This window comes from Balaenoptera physalus, assembly GCF_965194825.1.
Source record: "Balaenoptera physalus genome assembly, chromosome: 4".
In the NCBI taxonomy this organism is placed as follows: domain Eukaryota; kingdom Metazoa; phylum Chordata; class Mammalia; order Artiodactyla; family Balaenopteridae; genus Balaenoptera; species Balaenoptera physalus.
Window position 1 is genome coordinate 23,709,782 of NC_138891.1, and position 15,592 is coordinate 23,725,373.

Consider the following 15,592-nt stretch of genomic DNA (forward strand, 5'->3'; position numbering starts at 1 on the left):
ATTTGGGGTCTTATTGGGTTTTATGTTCAATAAGCTTACAAAGTAAATATATTAAACAGCTTTCAAAAAGCTAGGCAAATTTGAATTAAAAACAAATATGAGTTACTATAAATAAATCACTACTATAGTGTGAATACAGTGTGGTCTACCATGTAGGCTCTCTTGAGTTCTGCAGTATATGCTAAAATGTATACTGTGATGATTCATATCTCTTACTACTTAGCCTGAACAATTAACACAAATAAACTATGGCTTCTGTTTTTAAGATTCTCCTTGGGCCTTATATATAATTAGGTTTTTAAGCCTATTTCATAGCTGTTTAAAAATATCAGTTTCTTACCCATTGAGTGTAGAAGTCTCCCTTGGCTTACTTAATTTTGTTTCAAATCTTTTATGGCCCTAGTGTTTGTCTAATTGATGCTTGATTTCTGAAAATATAATCATGGTTTTGATCTTTTCTTTTGGGGGATTAAATTTTTTAATTTCCTATTTAAAGTCATAAGTGGAATTTTTGAGAAATACTGATTTTTTGGTTTCTCAGTACATATAAAGGTTTGCTTATACTATACTGTAGTCTATTAAGTGTTCAATAGCATTATGTCTAAAAAAAACATATACCTTAATTTAAAAATACGGAAGACCCGGGGACTTCCCTGGTGGCGCAGTGGTTAAGAATCCGCCTGCCAATGCAGGGGAGACAGTTTCGAGCCCTGGTCCGGGAAGATCCCATGTGCCGCGAAGCAGCTAAGCCCATGCACCACAACTACTGAGCCTGCGCTTTAGAGCCCACGAGCCACAACTACTGAGGCCGAGCACCACAACTACTGAGCCTGCGCTTTAGAGCCCACGAGCCACAACTACTGAGCCCGAGCACCACAACTTCTGAAGCCCGCGTGCCTAGAGCCCGTGCTCCACAATAAGAGAAGCCACTGCAATAAGAGAAGCCACCACAATGAGAAGCCTGCACACCACAACGAAGAGTAGCCCCCGCTCGCCGCAACTAGAGAAAGCCCGCACGCAGCAACAAAGATGCGATGCAGCCAAAAATAAAATAAATAAGTAAATAAATAAATTTATATAAAAATACAGATGACCCTTGAACAACACGGGTTTGAACTGCACAGGTTCACTTATAGGCAGATTTTTTTCAGTAAATGCACACTGTAGGACTACACAACCCATGGTTGGTTGAATCCACAAATGTGGAACCACGGATACAGGAGCGCTGACTATATAGTTATACGTGGATTTTTGACTGTGCAGAGGATCGGCACCCCTAACCCCCAAGTTATTCAAGGATCAAATGTACTTGATTGCTGGGAATTCCCTGGCTGTCCAGTGGTTAGAACTCTGCGCTTCCACTGCAGGGGGCATGGGTTTGATCCCTGGTTGGGGAACTAAGATCCCGCAAGCCGCGAGGTGCTGTCAATTAAAAAAAACAAAAAAAACCCAAATGTATTGATACTTGGTTGCTAAAAAATGCTAACCATCATCTAACAACACAGCGTTGCCACAGACCTTCAATTTATTAAAAAACGCATTACTTGTGAGGCACAATAAAATGATGTATGCCTATACTATAATCAAAACATAGGACATTTCTGTTATCCCAGGAATTTCTCCATGCCCTTTGCAGTCAGTTATTCCCACCTCAGCTGCCTCTTGGTGACCACTGATCTTACTTCTGTTCTAGTTTTGCCTTTTACAGAATGTCATAAAAATGAAAATGTTATAAAATGAAAGCCTTTTGTGCCGTTTTTTTTTCAGTTAGCATAATGTTTTTGAGATTCATCCAGGTTGCTGCTTTTTTATTACAGAGCAGTAATCCATTGTATGAATAGACCACAGTCTGTTTATCCTTCATCATCAGTTCATGGACATTTTGGTTGTTTCCAGTTTTTGGCTATTAGGAGTAAAGCTGCTGTAAACGTTCATGGACAGGTCTTTGTGTGGACATATACAGGTATAGCACGTTTTATTGCACTTTGCTTTATTGTATTTTGAAGATAATGCCTTTTTTTTTTTTTTAACAAATTAAAGGTTTGTGGCAACCCTGTGTTGAGCAAGTCTATCAGAGCCATTTTCCCAACAGCATTTTTATTTCTTTGCTCATACCCTTTTTCTGTCCTATCACATTTTCCCATGATTTTCCATTCTTCATCAAACCTAGCATAAAAATGCTCAGTTTTAGCCGCTTCTTAGGGTCTTCGTTTTCTTATAAAGTTTTCCACTTAAAACTTACATTAAATAAATTGTATGCTTTTCTCTCTTGTTTTTTAAATTGAAGTATAGTTGATTTACATTGTTGTGTCAGTTTCTGGTGTTCGGCAAAGTGATTCAGTTATTTTTATATATATACTTTTCAGATTCTTTCCCATTATAGTTTATTACAAGATATTGAATATAGTTCCCTGTGCTGTACAGTAGGACCTTGTTGTTTATTTTATATATACTGGTTTGTATCTGCTAATCCCAAACTCTAATTTATCCCTCACTCTCCCTTTCCCCTTTGGTAACCATAAGTTTGTAAGTTCATTTGTAGCATTTTTTTTTAGATTCCAAATAGAAGTGATATCATATATTTGTCTTTCTGTCTCTCTTCCTTCACTTAGTGTGATAATCTCTAGGTCCATCCAGTGTTGCTGCAAATGGCATTATTTCATTTCTTTTCATGGCTGAGTAACATTCCATTGTGTATATAATACCACATCTTCTTTATCCTTTCATCTGTTTATGGACGTTTAGGTTGCTTCCATGTCTTAGCTATTGTAAATAGTGCTGCTATGAACATTGGGTGCATGTATCTTTTTGAATTAGAGTTTTCTCCAGATACATGCCCAAGAGTGGGATTGCTAGATCATATGGTAACTCTATTTTTAGTTTTTTGAGGAATCTCCATACTGTTCTCCATAGTGGCTGCACCAATTTACATTCCCACCAACAATGTAGGAGGGTTCCCTTTTCTCCACATCCTCTTCAGCATGTATTATTTGTAGACTTTTTGATGATAGACATTCTGACTGGTGTAAGGTGATACCTCATGGTAATTTTGATTTGCATTTCTCTAATGAGTAGTGATGTTGAGCTTCTTTTCATGTGCCTGTTGGCCCTCTGTATGTCTTCTTTGGAGAAATGTCTATTTAGGTCTTCTGCCCATTTTTTGATTAGGTTGTTTTTGATGTTGAGTTGTATGAGCTATTTGTACATTTTGGATATTAATACCTTGTCAGTTGCATCATGTGCAGATATTTTCTCCCACATCTGTAGGTTGTCTTTTCGTTTTGTTTATGGTTTCCTTTGCTGTGCAAAAGCTTATAAATTTGCTATTATATATAGAACGGATAAACAACCAGGTCCTACTCTTACAGTACAGGGAACTGTATTCAATATCCTGTGATAAACCATAATGGAAAAGAATATGAAAAAGAATGTAAATATATATGTATGACTGAATCACTTTGCTGTACAGTAAAAATTAACATTGTAAATCAACTATATGTCAATAAAAATTTAAAAAAGAAACTCATCTGCTTTTTCAAAGCAAAAACTTCTAAGTTTGATCAGCATTTTAAAAAATTAAGACATACTTTTTTTAGACATAATGCTATTATTGCACACTTAATATACCACAGTATAGTGTAAACATAACTTCCATATGCACTAAAAAACCAAAAAATTCATGTGACTCAGTTTATTGTGGTAGTCACTGTATTGGGATGGTCTGGAACTGAATCTACAATATCTCTAAAGTATGCCTGTATATGTTGGTTTTTCCCAGGTCAGCACCTTAGGAGTGGGATTGCAGGGTTGTACGGCAGTAATATGTTTAACTTTGTAAGAAACCACCAGTCTTTTTTTCAAACTGTACCTTTTTTTTTTCTCCAAAATCTACCATTTTGCGGGAATTCCCTGGTGTTCCAGTGGTTAGGACTCTGCACTTTCACTGCTGGGCCTGGGTTCAGTCCCTGGTTGGGGAACTAAGATCCTGCAAGCCACATAGTGTGGCCCCCCCCGAAAAAAAAAATCTACCATTTTGCATTCCCACCAGCAGTGTTTGAGGTTTCTAGTTGCTCTGTATCAACACTTCTTATTGTCAATCTTTTTAATTTTATCCATTAGTAGACGTGCAGTGTACCTCATTGAGGTTTTAATTTGCATTTTCCTGATGAAAAATGATTTTGAAAAATCTTTCTGTGTTTATTTGTATCCATATATCTTTGGTGAAGTATCTGTTCATCTTTTTTTAGTTCTTTTTATTTTTGAGTTTTGTTTCTGAATATAAGCATTTACAAGATAAGTGTTTTGCAAATAGTTCTCTCAGACTGTGGTTTGTTTTTTCATTTTCTTAACAGTTTCTTCCAGAGTGTGGAATTTTTAAACTTTGGTGAAGTCCAGTTTATCAGTTTTTTTCTTTTATGATTCATGTGTTTGCTTCTTGTTGTTCAATCTAAGAAATGTATGCCTACCCCAAAGTCAAAAAGATTTTTCTCCAAATGTTTCCTTCTAGAAGTTTTGTATAGTCCATTTTGAGTTACTTTTTAAAATATGATATGAGGTAAGAATCAAGTTTTATTTTACATGTGGATGTTCTCTGTTTTTCATTTGTTGTGTTAATTTTTCACTTTTATTGCATAAAGTTTGTTTCAATTTTATTTTCTTGATGGCATGTACTGTTAAATTAATATGAAACACTCTTGTTAATGATTTCTTATCTTAACTTTTTTTGGAATGGTACTGTTTTCATGCCTGCTTTCCTTTTATTATATCTTTTGTATATACACATTTTTAAAATTCTAGACGTAGAATTGTTTAGTATCTTTCTGTGGTGGGCTGTTTTTCTTCTTGCTCTAATGCCTGTTTTGGAGGTCCAGGTTACTTCTGACTCAGTCTGCTTTTCTCTTTCAGTGCAGTAAGAGGTCTCTTGAGTGATTTTCCTCTGGTTAGAAAACAGTTCAGAGCTCCATTGAGTAGCTATTAATGCTTTAAGAGAAAATTATTTTCCAGTCTTGCATTTAAAAAGAATAATTACTCAGCCTGTCTCTTATATACCTTTAAAAAGTTTAAATAATATCATTTAAGAGCTTTTATTTTGTTGTTGTTTTGGTGATCAGTCCTTATATTTAAATTGGATTCTTCTAGCTAAGCCTACCTACTTTGCACAGATTCCCACATGGTGGGCCTAACATACAGATTTTGAGACTCAAATTCCGTATTTATTTGTAGGTGAAATGTCTCTGAGTATTTGGATATTTAAAACAAGGGGACATGTATGATTATCCATCAGTGGTTTATTTCATATTGCTCTCAAGACCATTTCTTGAATTTTGAAAGATAAGATAGGAGTTTGAGAAATAGGATATAATTCAAATAATGGTCTAGGTTTCAACACAAGTAATATCTGGGCAAGGAGTACCAAATAAAACCCTAGAACAGTGTTTAAAGCTATGATGTGACGTAACAGTAAATTTCAGTAGTAACACCCACTGTTTGGAATCTTCAGCTAATTATTCTTGCTAGGTAGATATTAAGCTCAGTTACTTTTTTTTTTTTTTTAAAGATTGATTGATTGATTGATTGATTGATTGCTATGTTGGGTCTTCGTTTCTGTGCTAGGGCTTTCTCTAGTTGCGGCAAGCGGGGGCCACTCTTCATCGCGGTGCGCGGTTCTCTCACTATCGTGGCCTATTTTGTTGCGGAGCACAGGCTCCAGACGCGCAGGCTCAGCAGTTGTGGCTCACGGGCCTAGTTGCTCCGCGGCACGTGGGATCTTCCCAGACCAGGGCTCGAACCCGTGTCCCCTGCATTAGCAGGCAGACTCTCAACCACTGCGCCACCAGGGAAGCCCTAAGCTCAGTTACTTTTAACAACTAAAGGTGTTTGTATACAGTCAAATAAGTGAAACATTTAAAAAATTATTTAGTCTTCTAAAACCAAAAATCGTAAATTTTAGCACCTTCACAAAGCCCCAGTTGTTCATTTGTTTCACAGCTCTGCGCATGTGTACTAATTTGTGAATTAAGTAGATAAGTTTTGTTCTTTGCATTTTTTTGTAGATGTGGTGGTACGGTGGGAGCTATTCTGACATGTCCACTGGAAGTTGTAAAAACACGGCTGCAGTCATCTTCTGTGACACTTTATATCTCTGAAGTTCAGCTGAACACCATGGCTGGAGCCAGTGTCGATCGAGTAGTGTCTCCTGGACCTCTCCACTGTCTAAAGTGAGAGCACAGTATTCATGAGTTTTTTGGTCGGCTTTACCTTCATGATGCCCATGTTTGTTTATTTATATTCTGCCATATTTAAAAAGGCTTTTACAAACTTAATGACAGAATTACTCCCATAAATTCAGTAGAAACAATAATCCCTAATGGAGAGGAACAGTAAGTTGGATAATATAAAATGTAATATTATTTCCAAATCATGTGTATTTGGAGTATTTTTCTACATTTATCCAGTGGATTTATTTTCTCAAGACATTATAGGTATTTTGTTTTGTTTAAATAAATTCATTTATTTTTGAAATGTGATCATGTTAAATGCTAACTCTTTATGTGTATTTTTAATTTTCCAAGTGCTCACACAAGTAAGCACATCCAATTAATGTCAGTCTGATTTTTATATAACCTAAATATAACTAAGATTTAAAGCAGAGTTCTACTGATTTTAAAATGTACTTCAGTGTTCGGCATTTCTTAATGGTTTGAAAAAGATGTGTTTTTACATTTTACCATACTTCATTATGTTACAAATTAGATTTGAAATTTCAAAACTATTGAAATTGAGTTTTATATGTTTAAACTTAGATATGTAACTGAATGCCTTGTGTGTCTGTCTTATCAGCTCAGTTGGGACATAATCTATTTGAGCTTACTTCAGCAGTGTTTATTTTGTAGTAGCAAGTAAACTCATACTGTGTGTTTTTCACTACCAAAAGATTTCATCACTCTTTTTTCAAATTTACTTAAGTACATGAGTAGGTAGAATAAAATTGTTAACAATTTGGGGTTAAAATGCCATTGTTGTAGATATATATACTTCTATCTGCTTAATAATAGAGTATTTTAATATCATGATTTTGACAGTTATTACCGAATGTAACGCTCCTCTTCTTAAAATTCTTCCTTTGACCTTTGTGACAATACTATATTTTTTTATTCTATTTTTCAGTGGTTTTGCCTTCTCTGACTTTCCTCAGAGGAACTGTAGGAATCCCTCTGGGCTCTGTTTTGATTTCTCATTTAGGAGTCAGTTTAATGTTTCACCTGTCATCGGTATCCAGATGGCTGCCGACTCTGCATTCTCTTGCCTTAAAGTCTCTTGACTATTTTTTTTTTTTTTTAATTTATTTTTGCTGTGTTGGGTCTTCGTTTCTGTGCGAGGGCTTTCTCTAGTTGTGGCAAGCGGGGGCCTCTCTTCATCGCGGTGCGCGGGCCTCTCACTATCGCGGCCTCTCTTGCTGTGGAGCACAGGCTCCAGACGCGCAGGCTCAGTAATTGTGGCTCACGGGCCCAGTTGCTCCGTAGCATGTGGGATCTTCCCAGACCAGGGCTCGAACCCGAGTGTCCCCTGCATTGGCAGGCAGATTCTCAACCACTGCGCCACCAGGGAAGCCCAGTCTCTTGACTCTTATTCCCATTTTTTCCCTACTCGGGGGCTCTGTCCTAATCAGTCTGTTTCATGGTTTCTTCCTTTGGTTTTTAATTTCCCAACATCTCTATTGAGAGATAATTTACATACCATAAAATTCACCCATTTAAAGTGTACAATTCAATTGTTTTTAGTATATTCACAGAGTTGTTCAAACCATCGCCACACTCTAAATTTAGAACCTATTCATCACCACCACAAAAAGAAGCCCTTTCCTGTTAGCAGTCACTCCTGTTTTCTCCTCTTCCTCTCCCCCTAGCCCTAGGCAACAACTACTAATCTATTTTCTTTCATTATAGATTTGCATATTCAGGACATTTTACATAAATGAAATTATATAGTATGTGGTCTTTTACTGGTTTCTTTCAATTTAGTATGTTTTCAAGGTTCATCTATGTTGTAACAAATATCTTTTTATTGCCAAATATTCCATTGTATAGGTGCATACCACATTTTATTTATCCACCCATTGGTTGATGAACATTTGCATTGTCTCCCCTTTTGGGGGTGTTATGAGTAATGCCGTTATAGGAACACATGTTTTATTTTTCTGGGGGATATACTAGGAGTGGAATTGCTGGGTTGTATGGTAACTTTATATTTAACACTTAGGGAACTGCCAAACTGTTTTCCAAAGCGGATACATCATTTTACATTCCCACCACCAATGAATGAGATTTCCAGTTCCTTGCCAAAAAATAAAGTATAAAATAAAATTCCTCACCAACCTTTGTTTTACTCCATCTTTCTTTCTGATTATAGCCATCCTAGTGGCTATGAAGTGTTTTATGGCTTCTTAACCAGGAACTTTGGGAATTCCCCCCAGGCTTTGTCAATTTCTTAGGGGCTCTTGGATGAGCTTCAAGAGGTCTGTAAATTAGGTGAAATTGTACGCAAAATTGTGAGTGTTTGCAAATGTGTGTGTTTTTTTTAAAGGACACTTACCTTCCTTTACTTCTCAAAGGGATTATTAACAGAAAGGGCTAGCAAACACGGAAATTTTCAAACTGTGCTCTACAATTTGTCATTCTTAATTCTGCTTCTGTCTAATCTAGTTTTATCAAAAGTGCTTCTGGGGACTTCCCTGGTGGTCCTCTGCGCTCCCAGTGCAGGGGGCCTGGGTTCGATCCCTGGTCAGGGAACTAGATCCCACATGCGTGCCACAGTGAAGATCCTGTGTGCCACGACTAACACCTGGCACAGCCAAATAAATAAAATTTCTTTCTTTCTTTTTTTAAGTGCTTCTGTATCACCTGTGTCAGTCATCTGGCGGCGCAGTAAAAATGTAGACTGCTGGGCACTGTCCTGTACCTATTGAGTCAAGAATACTTTGAGGGTGGGATCTAAGAAATTTGCATTTTGAACAAATGCTCCAGTAATAATGATAAGAGTTACCAAGTGCTTACTGTGAGCCAGGTACTCTTCTAAGCTCTTTTTATTTATTTATTTATTTATTTTTAGAAATTCACGTTCTTATTTATTGATTGATTGATTGATTGCTGTGTTGGGTCTTCGTTTCTGTGCGAGGGCTTTCTCTAGTTGTGGCAAGTGGGGACCACTCTTCATCGCGTTGCGCGGGCCTCTCACTATCGCGGCCTCTCTCGTTGCGGAGCACAGGCTCCAGACGCGCAGGCTCAGTAATTTGTGGCTCACGGGCCCAGTTGCTCCGCGGCATGCGGGATCTTCCCAGACCAGGGCTCGAACCCGTGTCCCCTGCATTGGCAGGCAGATTCTCAACCACTGCGCCACCAGGGAAGCCCTTTTTTTTAAATTTATTTATTTTTGGCTGCGTTGGGTCTTCGTTGCTGCGCGTGGGCTTTCTCTAGTTGGGACGAGCGGGGGCTACTCTTCGTTGCGGTGTGCAGGCTTCTCATTGCGATGGCTTGTTGCGGAGCATGGGCTCTAGGCACATGGGCTTCAGTAGTTGCAGCACTTGGGCTCAGTAGTTGTGGCTTGTGGGCTCTAGAGCGCAGGCTCAATAGTTGTGGCCCACAGGCTTAGTTGCTCCGCAGCATGTGGGATCTTCCCAGACCAGGGCTCAAACCCACGTCGCCTGCATTGGCAGGCGGAGTCTTAACCACTGCGCCACCAGGGAAGTCTTAAGCTGTTTTTTTAAATTAACTTATTTATTCCTTATAGTAAGCACCACCCTACCTGCCCCCTTCCCCCAAAAGTACTGTTTTTCTCTATTTACTGCTGATGAAAATAAGGATAAGAGAAAAGTCATTACTTACCAAAATTGAGCTCTTTATATTGGGAAGTCAGGCCCCACAGTTCAGGCCCTTAATTAACCATTCTGCTCAGCTGCCTTTCAAGAGATCATTCTTAAGTATATAGGTGCTTCAGAACCACTGGCCCAGTCTGTTAAGTCTGAATTAAAATACCTACTCTTCCTCAATCTTTGTTTCTTACTCCAAAACTTCATTTAATAACTCACCTTCAGAAAGCCTTCCATGACTTGGACATGTCTCTGTTCCTTTTCCTACTGGGCATATATATCTAGCTTGTATAGTATTTGCTTATTGGTATGGTCTGTTAAATTGTTTATTTCAATATAATTCTTTTTTCCACGACTGGATAGCAAACTTCTCAGTGGCAGGGGCCTTACCCTCTTTTCTGTTTCCTTATTCTGCTTAGTCTTTATGCAGTACCTATTCAATATAGTAAATGTTAACTAAGTAGAGGAAGAAATAGTAGCAGACTAACCATTTTAGTACCCTAAAGGATGTTAGGGTGATAAATTTTGCCATGGCATTTCCCTGGAATGGTTGGATAAGATAATGCTGCAGTATGAGGGAGTTGTCCAATATCAAGGAAGGGACCTCAAATACTAGGAGGGAACTACATTTCTAATTGGGAATTGAATTTGCTGGTAAAGGTAGTAAAATAGAGGAGATTGAAGATAAGAGTAGCATGATCATATGAAAATAAATGTAGAAATCTATATTGATAATTATGTCTTGAAAACTTTCAGGAAAGAATCTGAAAGGAGTGCTTTTTATTATTGCTGCTAAATCTGTTATCAATCTTTATTAATTTATACTTTGTCAAGAAAAACAGATTTTCATAAGTGAGCAACACTGACAAAAGGGTATTTATAACATATTATAGTGCAAACATGGGGAATTTAGACTCTACATTTGCTGTATAAAGTACCACACTTTGAAGGACATTTCTTTCTAAACAATATTTTTCTCTTTCAGGGTGATCTTGGAAAAAGAAGGGCCTCGTTCCCTGTTTAGAGGATTAGGCCCCAATTTAGTGGGGGTGGCCCCTTCCAGGTAAAAAAAATACATTTAAGTTAATCAAATTGTGGCAGTCTTCCTTGTTTCAAGCTTCATGAGGGGGGATCCCGAAGAGAAATCAAGATAAAGCACTGTGGTGTAACAAATGGGTATCAGTAGCCATCTAAACGGACAGGCAGATTTCACCGTGTGCAGGTGCAGGGGACCTCTTAGTGAGATCATTGTGAGGCAGTTTTTGCACCAAGTTCAAGAAGCCAAGAAGGCCTTAAGACATTAATTTTGTCATTTTTTTATGATTTCTTTTTATCTTAGATTGACTTCTTCCATGATAGAACACTGCAGAGTTCACATTCAGAGTGAAAATGTGTACCCAGCTCTCTGTATTCAAACAGTGTAGTAGATCCATATCTTATTTATTGGGTTTCAACTTTTTATGGGCTCTTTCTTTTTTTAAAATGATCCAAAATTTCATTCTTATTGTAAAGACTAAAAAAAGTGTAGTGTAAAGCTTGACATATTACCTTAAACCCATCACCTCTCACCGTGTGCACCTTTCCACACAGTTACTCCTCTTCCCTCCCCATACATAACCACCATTGATAAGCAGTTGGTTTATAGTCTTCCATTAATTTTTCTGGCTTATGTACATAAAAAGCATAGTGTGTAGACTTATTATTATTTACATAAATTGAATCATATTAAAAATATTTCACCAAATTTTTTTTGAAGCTTTTTCTATGAAAATAAGTGAAGCTTTTAAAAATTGTATAGTATGACTGATCCCTTATTGATAAACCTTTAGATTTATTTCCAGATTTTTGCTGTTAAAAACAATGGTTTTGTGAACATAGCTGTACCTTTATTCTTGAGTATTTAAGCAAATATTTTTCTTTAGGATAGTTACCGAAAAGTAGAATTTCTGGATAAAAGGATGTATGAACATTTAAACTTAGTGAACATTGCTCAGTTGCCTTCTGAAAAGGCATGCCATCTTTTTATTCTCAGATAGTGAATTAGTTGCTCTTTATCCACATATTACCAATGTTGGCTACTATCCATGTCTTTTAATACTTGCCAAATAGACTAACCATGATTTTTCGCTGTTTTTTTGCTTTTAAATATACATTTGTTTTATTTTGGTGCTTTCATGTCCTCCTTCTTGTAATTATTTGTCATTTGTATCTCTCTTCTGTCAATTACCTATGTATATTCCTTGCCCATTTTCTCATTAGGATGCTTTTTTTTCTTATTCATTTCTAGTAATGCATTATTTATTCCCCTTGCTAATTTGGTATCATTCAATGTATCCTTTTTTTTCTTTTTCATGAAGTAGAATGTTTCATTTTCAGTCATATTAACTTCCTTTTTTTCTTAAGCACATTAAAAAAGCACAGCAGTGATACTCTCCCCATTTTTACTTGTTTACTCTTTCCCTTATTGGACAGATAATCAGGATTGTTGGGCAATAGTAGGATATTTGATACAGCAAGCAAGTAACTCAATGCCTGGAAAGCTAAACAGTGAGGAGGTAGTTGAGATGCATGAAGTCACAGTCAATAAGTTAACAGGGAAAATATTTACAAATTTAATGCAATGTTTACAAATGTTAGAAAACAAGATCTGACCTGATGGGACTGATTCTTTTGCAATTGTTCTTTTAAAGGGTGCTGTGAACTACTCTTTGTGTAGTATAGATTGGTATATAGCACAGTATCTCAAAATTGTTTAACATATACTTTGATCACTTGAGTCAGTTCTACCTTCCTCTCTTCAAAAAAACATAAAGTACTCATATCACGTTTACTTAAGTGTATTTAACTTAGCCTTATTAGCATTATATAGGCCTGCCAAAGTCTTATACTTTTTCAGTTAGTTGCTGTCAAATTATTGGGGTAGGACTATCTGAGGATACTTTATCTTTAATGAGTTGATACAAAAAGTACTTCATGGTCTTCATGAAAAGATAATGTATGTGATGTTACATGAGAATGTAAATAAAAACTAAGACATTATGTTTTTAGATTTCTGGACTCTGGAATAATAAAGATCAATTTATGTGTCTTTTAAATCTTATGAATTAAGCAACATGCTTATTGACAAAATTTAAATCTTTATTTTAGAGCAATATACTTTGCTGCTTATTCAAACTGCAAGGAAAAGTTGAATGGTTTATTTGATCCTGATTCTACCCAGGTACACATGATTTCAGCTGCAATGGCAGGTATGAATATATGATACTAAAAAACAAAAAATTTTCTGACACCTAGAGACTTAATATTGAATTTTGATGAATTTAACCTTGTAAAGTTAAGGCAGTTAATGTGCTTTTCATTGATTAGCATCTGTAAACATGATTTTTACATTTATTAGTATACAATAAATTTGATTAGGTGGTATATGTAAAATCTGTTGTCAATTGGCATTTTTGTATTTAGGAGTTTGTGATAGCATGCAGGTAATATAATATTTACATTGTCTTGTGTAGTCCACTGAATATTTAGTGATCACTTTTAACAGTTTTAACAATCCAACCATAATTACACTTACAAGTTACAGAGCTGTAATTTACTCTTTTCTCCTCAATTTCTGTTAGTGCCTTTTCCCTTTTTGCTGCATGTTTTGGCTTCTGTCTGAAATGTGCCGGCAGTTCTTGGTAAAGTATTCATTTTGTCCTGTGCTCAAATGCTGAAATTTTTGTGAGTGATATATTATTGATAATTCAGAGTTTTTGTAACGTATGTATTGAAAAATATGTTTATCATTCCACATAAATCGCACTAAGATAACACTCAAAATGTAGGTACCAGATATGTGTACATGGTTGCTCTAGAAATGTTTCCAGGAACTCTTCTATCATCATTGATGAGACTATATGATTCTGAATTAAAACAACTAGTCCTGGGCCTCTGCACTGCCTTAAAGATAAACTGGGAGATTGGTTTGACTAGTGTGGTTCTGGAATCATTTGCTGCCCTGCATGTTAGACAAAGCCATGACCTTTGGTTCTCATTAGAAAAATTCTCTATAGTTTTCTGAGATTTGTTGTATATTTAACCATGTCTCACATTTCCAAAATATGCTGTGACTTTATAAAGCAAATTATAACTATTTTTGTCAACTGTTGATCAGTATATTGAGTTTCAATTAGATGCTTAATAATGAGTGCCTTAAACTGTTAACCATTTTCTGTTTAGAAATAAATTGGATCAATTTCAACCACATATTTAATGAACTAAGAGTAAGTTTGAAATACTAATTTCTGAAAGGTCAATAGCCATATAATAAATCTAGCATGTACCTTAGAAATTATTTTCATGGCTTTTTATATTTAGTAATTGTTGACTGACTCATTGAAGTTTTAAAGCTGGAAGGTAAAGCTTTAAAGATCAAGGTGGTGAAATACTCTTTACCAATGAAGAGAGATCTTGGGCAAGTTAGGTAATTTATGTGAATCTCCATTACCTTATTCTTGTAATGAGTGGGTTGCTCTACATAGGTTTATGTTTTGAGAATTAGTTCTTTAATACCACAGAGATCATCTAGTTACAACTAGAATTTTTTTAGTATACTTTTACAGACGTTGAATACAACTAGATATGATTTTTCCTTCTACAAATTTGAGTGTAAAGTTAGTGGCTAATTTCAAACTACATAACCACTGTATTAGGGTTTTTAAGAATATATTTCTGGATTACCAGTGTTCATGTTTTTGTTTCTTAACCCCAGAAAATTGTAAAGAAATGTTAATCTTTCTTTTTTAAAAGAATTGATGCCAAGAAAGTAGGTAAGCAATTATTTTAAGTTGAGGATAGTTATATATTCAGTATTACAAATTTAGAGTTTCAGTATATCTTAATTCCCACTGGAACATCTTTTTTCATTGGAATATCTAATCAGAATTTATTACTATATTTGTACCACATTGCAGAGAATTTCAGTGGAATTGTCATTTTGTACTTTTTTTCTCAAATGTGTACAAATGTTAACACATAGTTTTCAGTTTTTATTTATACATTGATACTATTTCCCAACTTGAATTTCTTGAATTTTGGTAAATTGATAGTCTTATACTTGTTCAGAGAGTCTTGCACTATTCACTTATTGTGTAATTTGAAAATACTTCTTCCATTTGTTTGCAGTTAGATTTTTCTGAGAACTATGCCTTCAGAGCGAGCTTCCTTGCACTATTCATGAGCAATAACATTTAGCTTTGCAGTTTTTATACATAGCTACATGGTTGGTGAAACTGAATGGTCCCATGCAGACTTGTTACAGTAGCCTTTTGCTCCCTTCATTCTTGTAAAAATCTAGACCAGACTGCATTGGTTTTTCTTCAGGATAATTTGTAGAGGTCTTCAAAATATGAATTGGGGGTGCAAAGTGCTTAGAGGCAGTCATGTGAAAACTTGTTTTTTAACTGGCTATTCAAAAAAAAATGCTAACCTTGTCACTTTAATATCAAAAATGCACTAAAATACACCATTAATGATAGTGTCTGCAAGATTTTGCTACATCAAATAGCACATGCATTAAGCTTCAGTAACATACCTTGTATATAGTTTTTATTCCAAGTAACCTCTCAATTCAGTTGCATTTTGTATTTTATTAATATGAACTTGAGTGTTTTAGATACTAAACCTTTTTAATTAAAAGGACAGTTTGTTTAAAGGCCATCTTATTTTCTTTTGTTTTAGTATTTC

General features: G+C 35.8%; 1 protein-coding gene across 3 annotated transcripts in view; it reads left to right on the forward strand.

The window, feature by feature from the left end:
- Positions 1–15,592, forward strand: part of SLC25A36 (solute carrier family 25 member 36) — a 42,244-nt gene that overhangs the window by 11,566 nt on the left and 15,086 nt on the right. The window contains exons 2-4 of one of the 3 annotated variants that reach the window (XM_082461286.1): positions 6,054–6,218; positions 10,851–10,928; positions 13,013–13,113. In XM_082461286.1, coding sequence (XP_082317412.1) covers positions 6,054–6,218; positions 10,851–10,928; positions 13,013–13,113 — 344 coding nt within the window. The remainder of the gene's footprint in view (positions 1–6,053; positions 6,219–10,850; positions 10,929–13,012; positions 13,114–15,592) is intronic. The other 2 variants (XM_082461288.1, XM_082461287.1) reach the window with 2 other exon arrangements.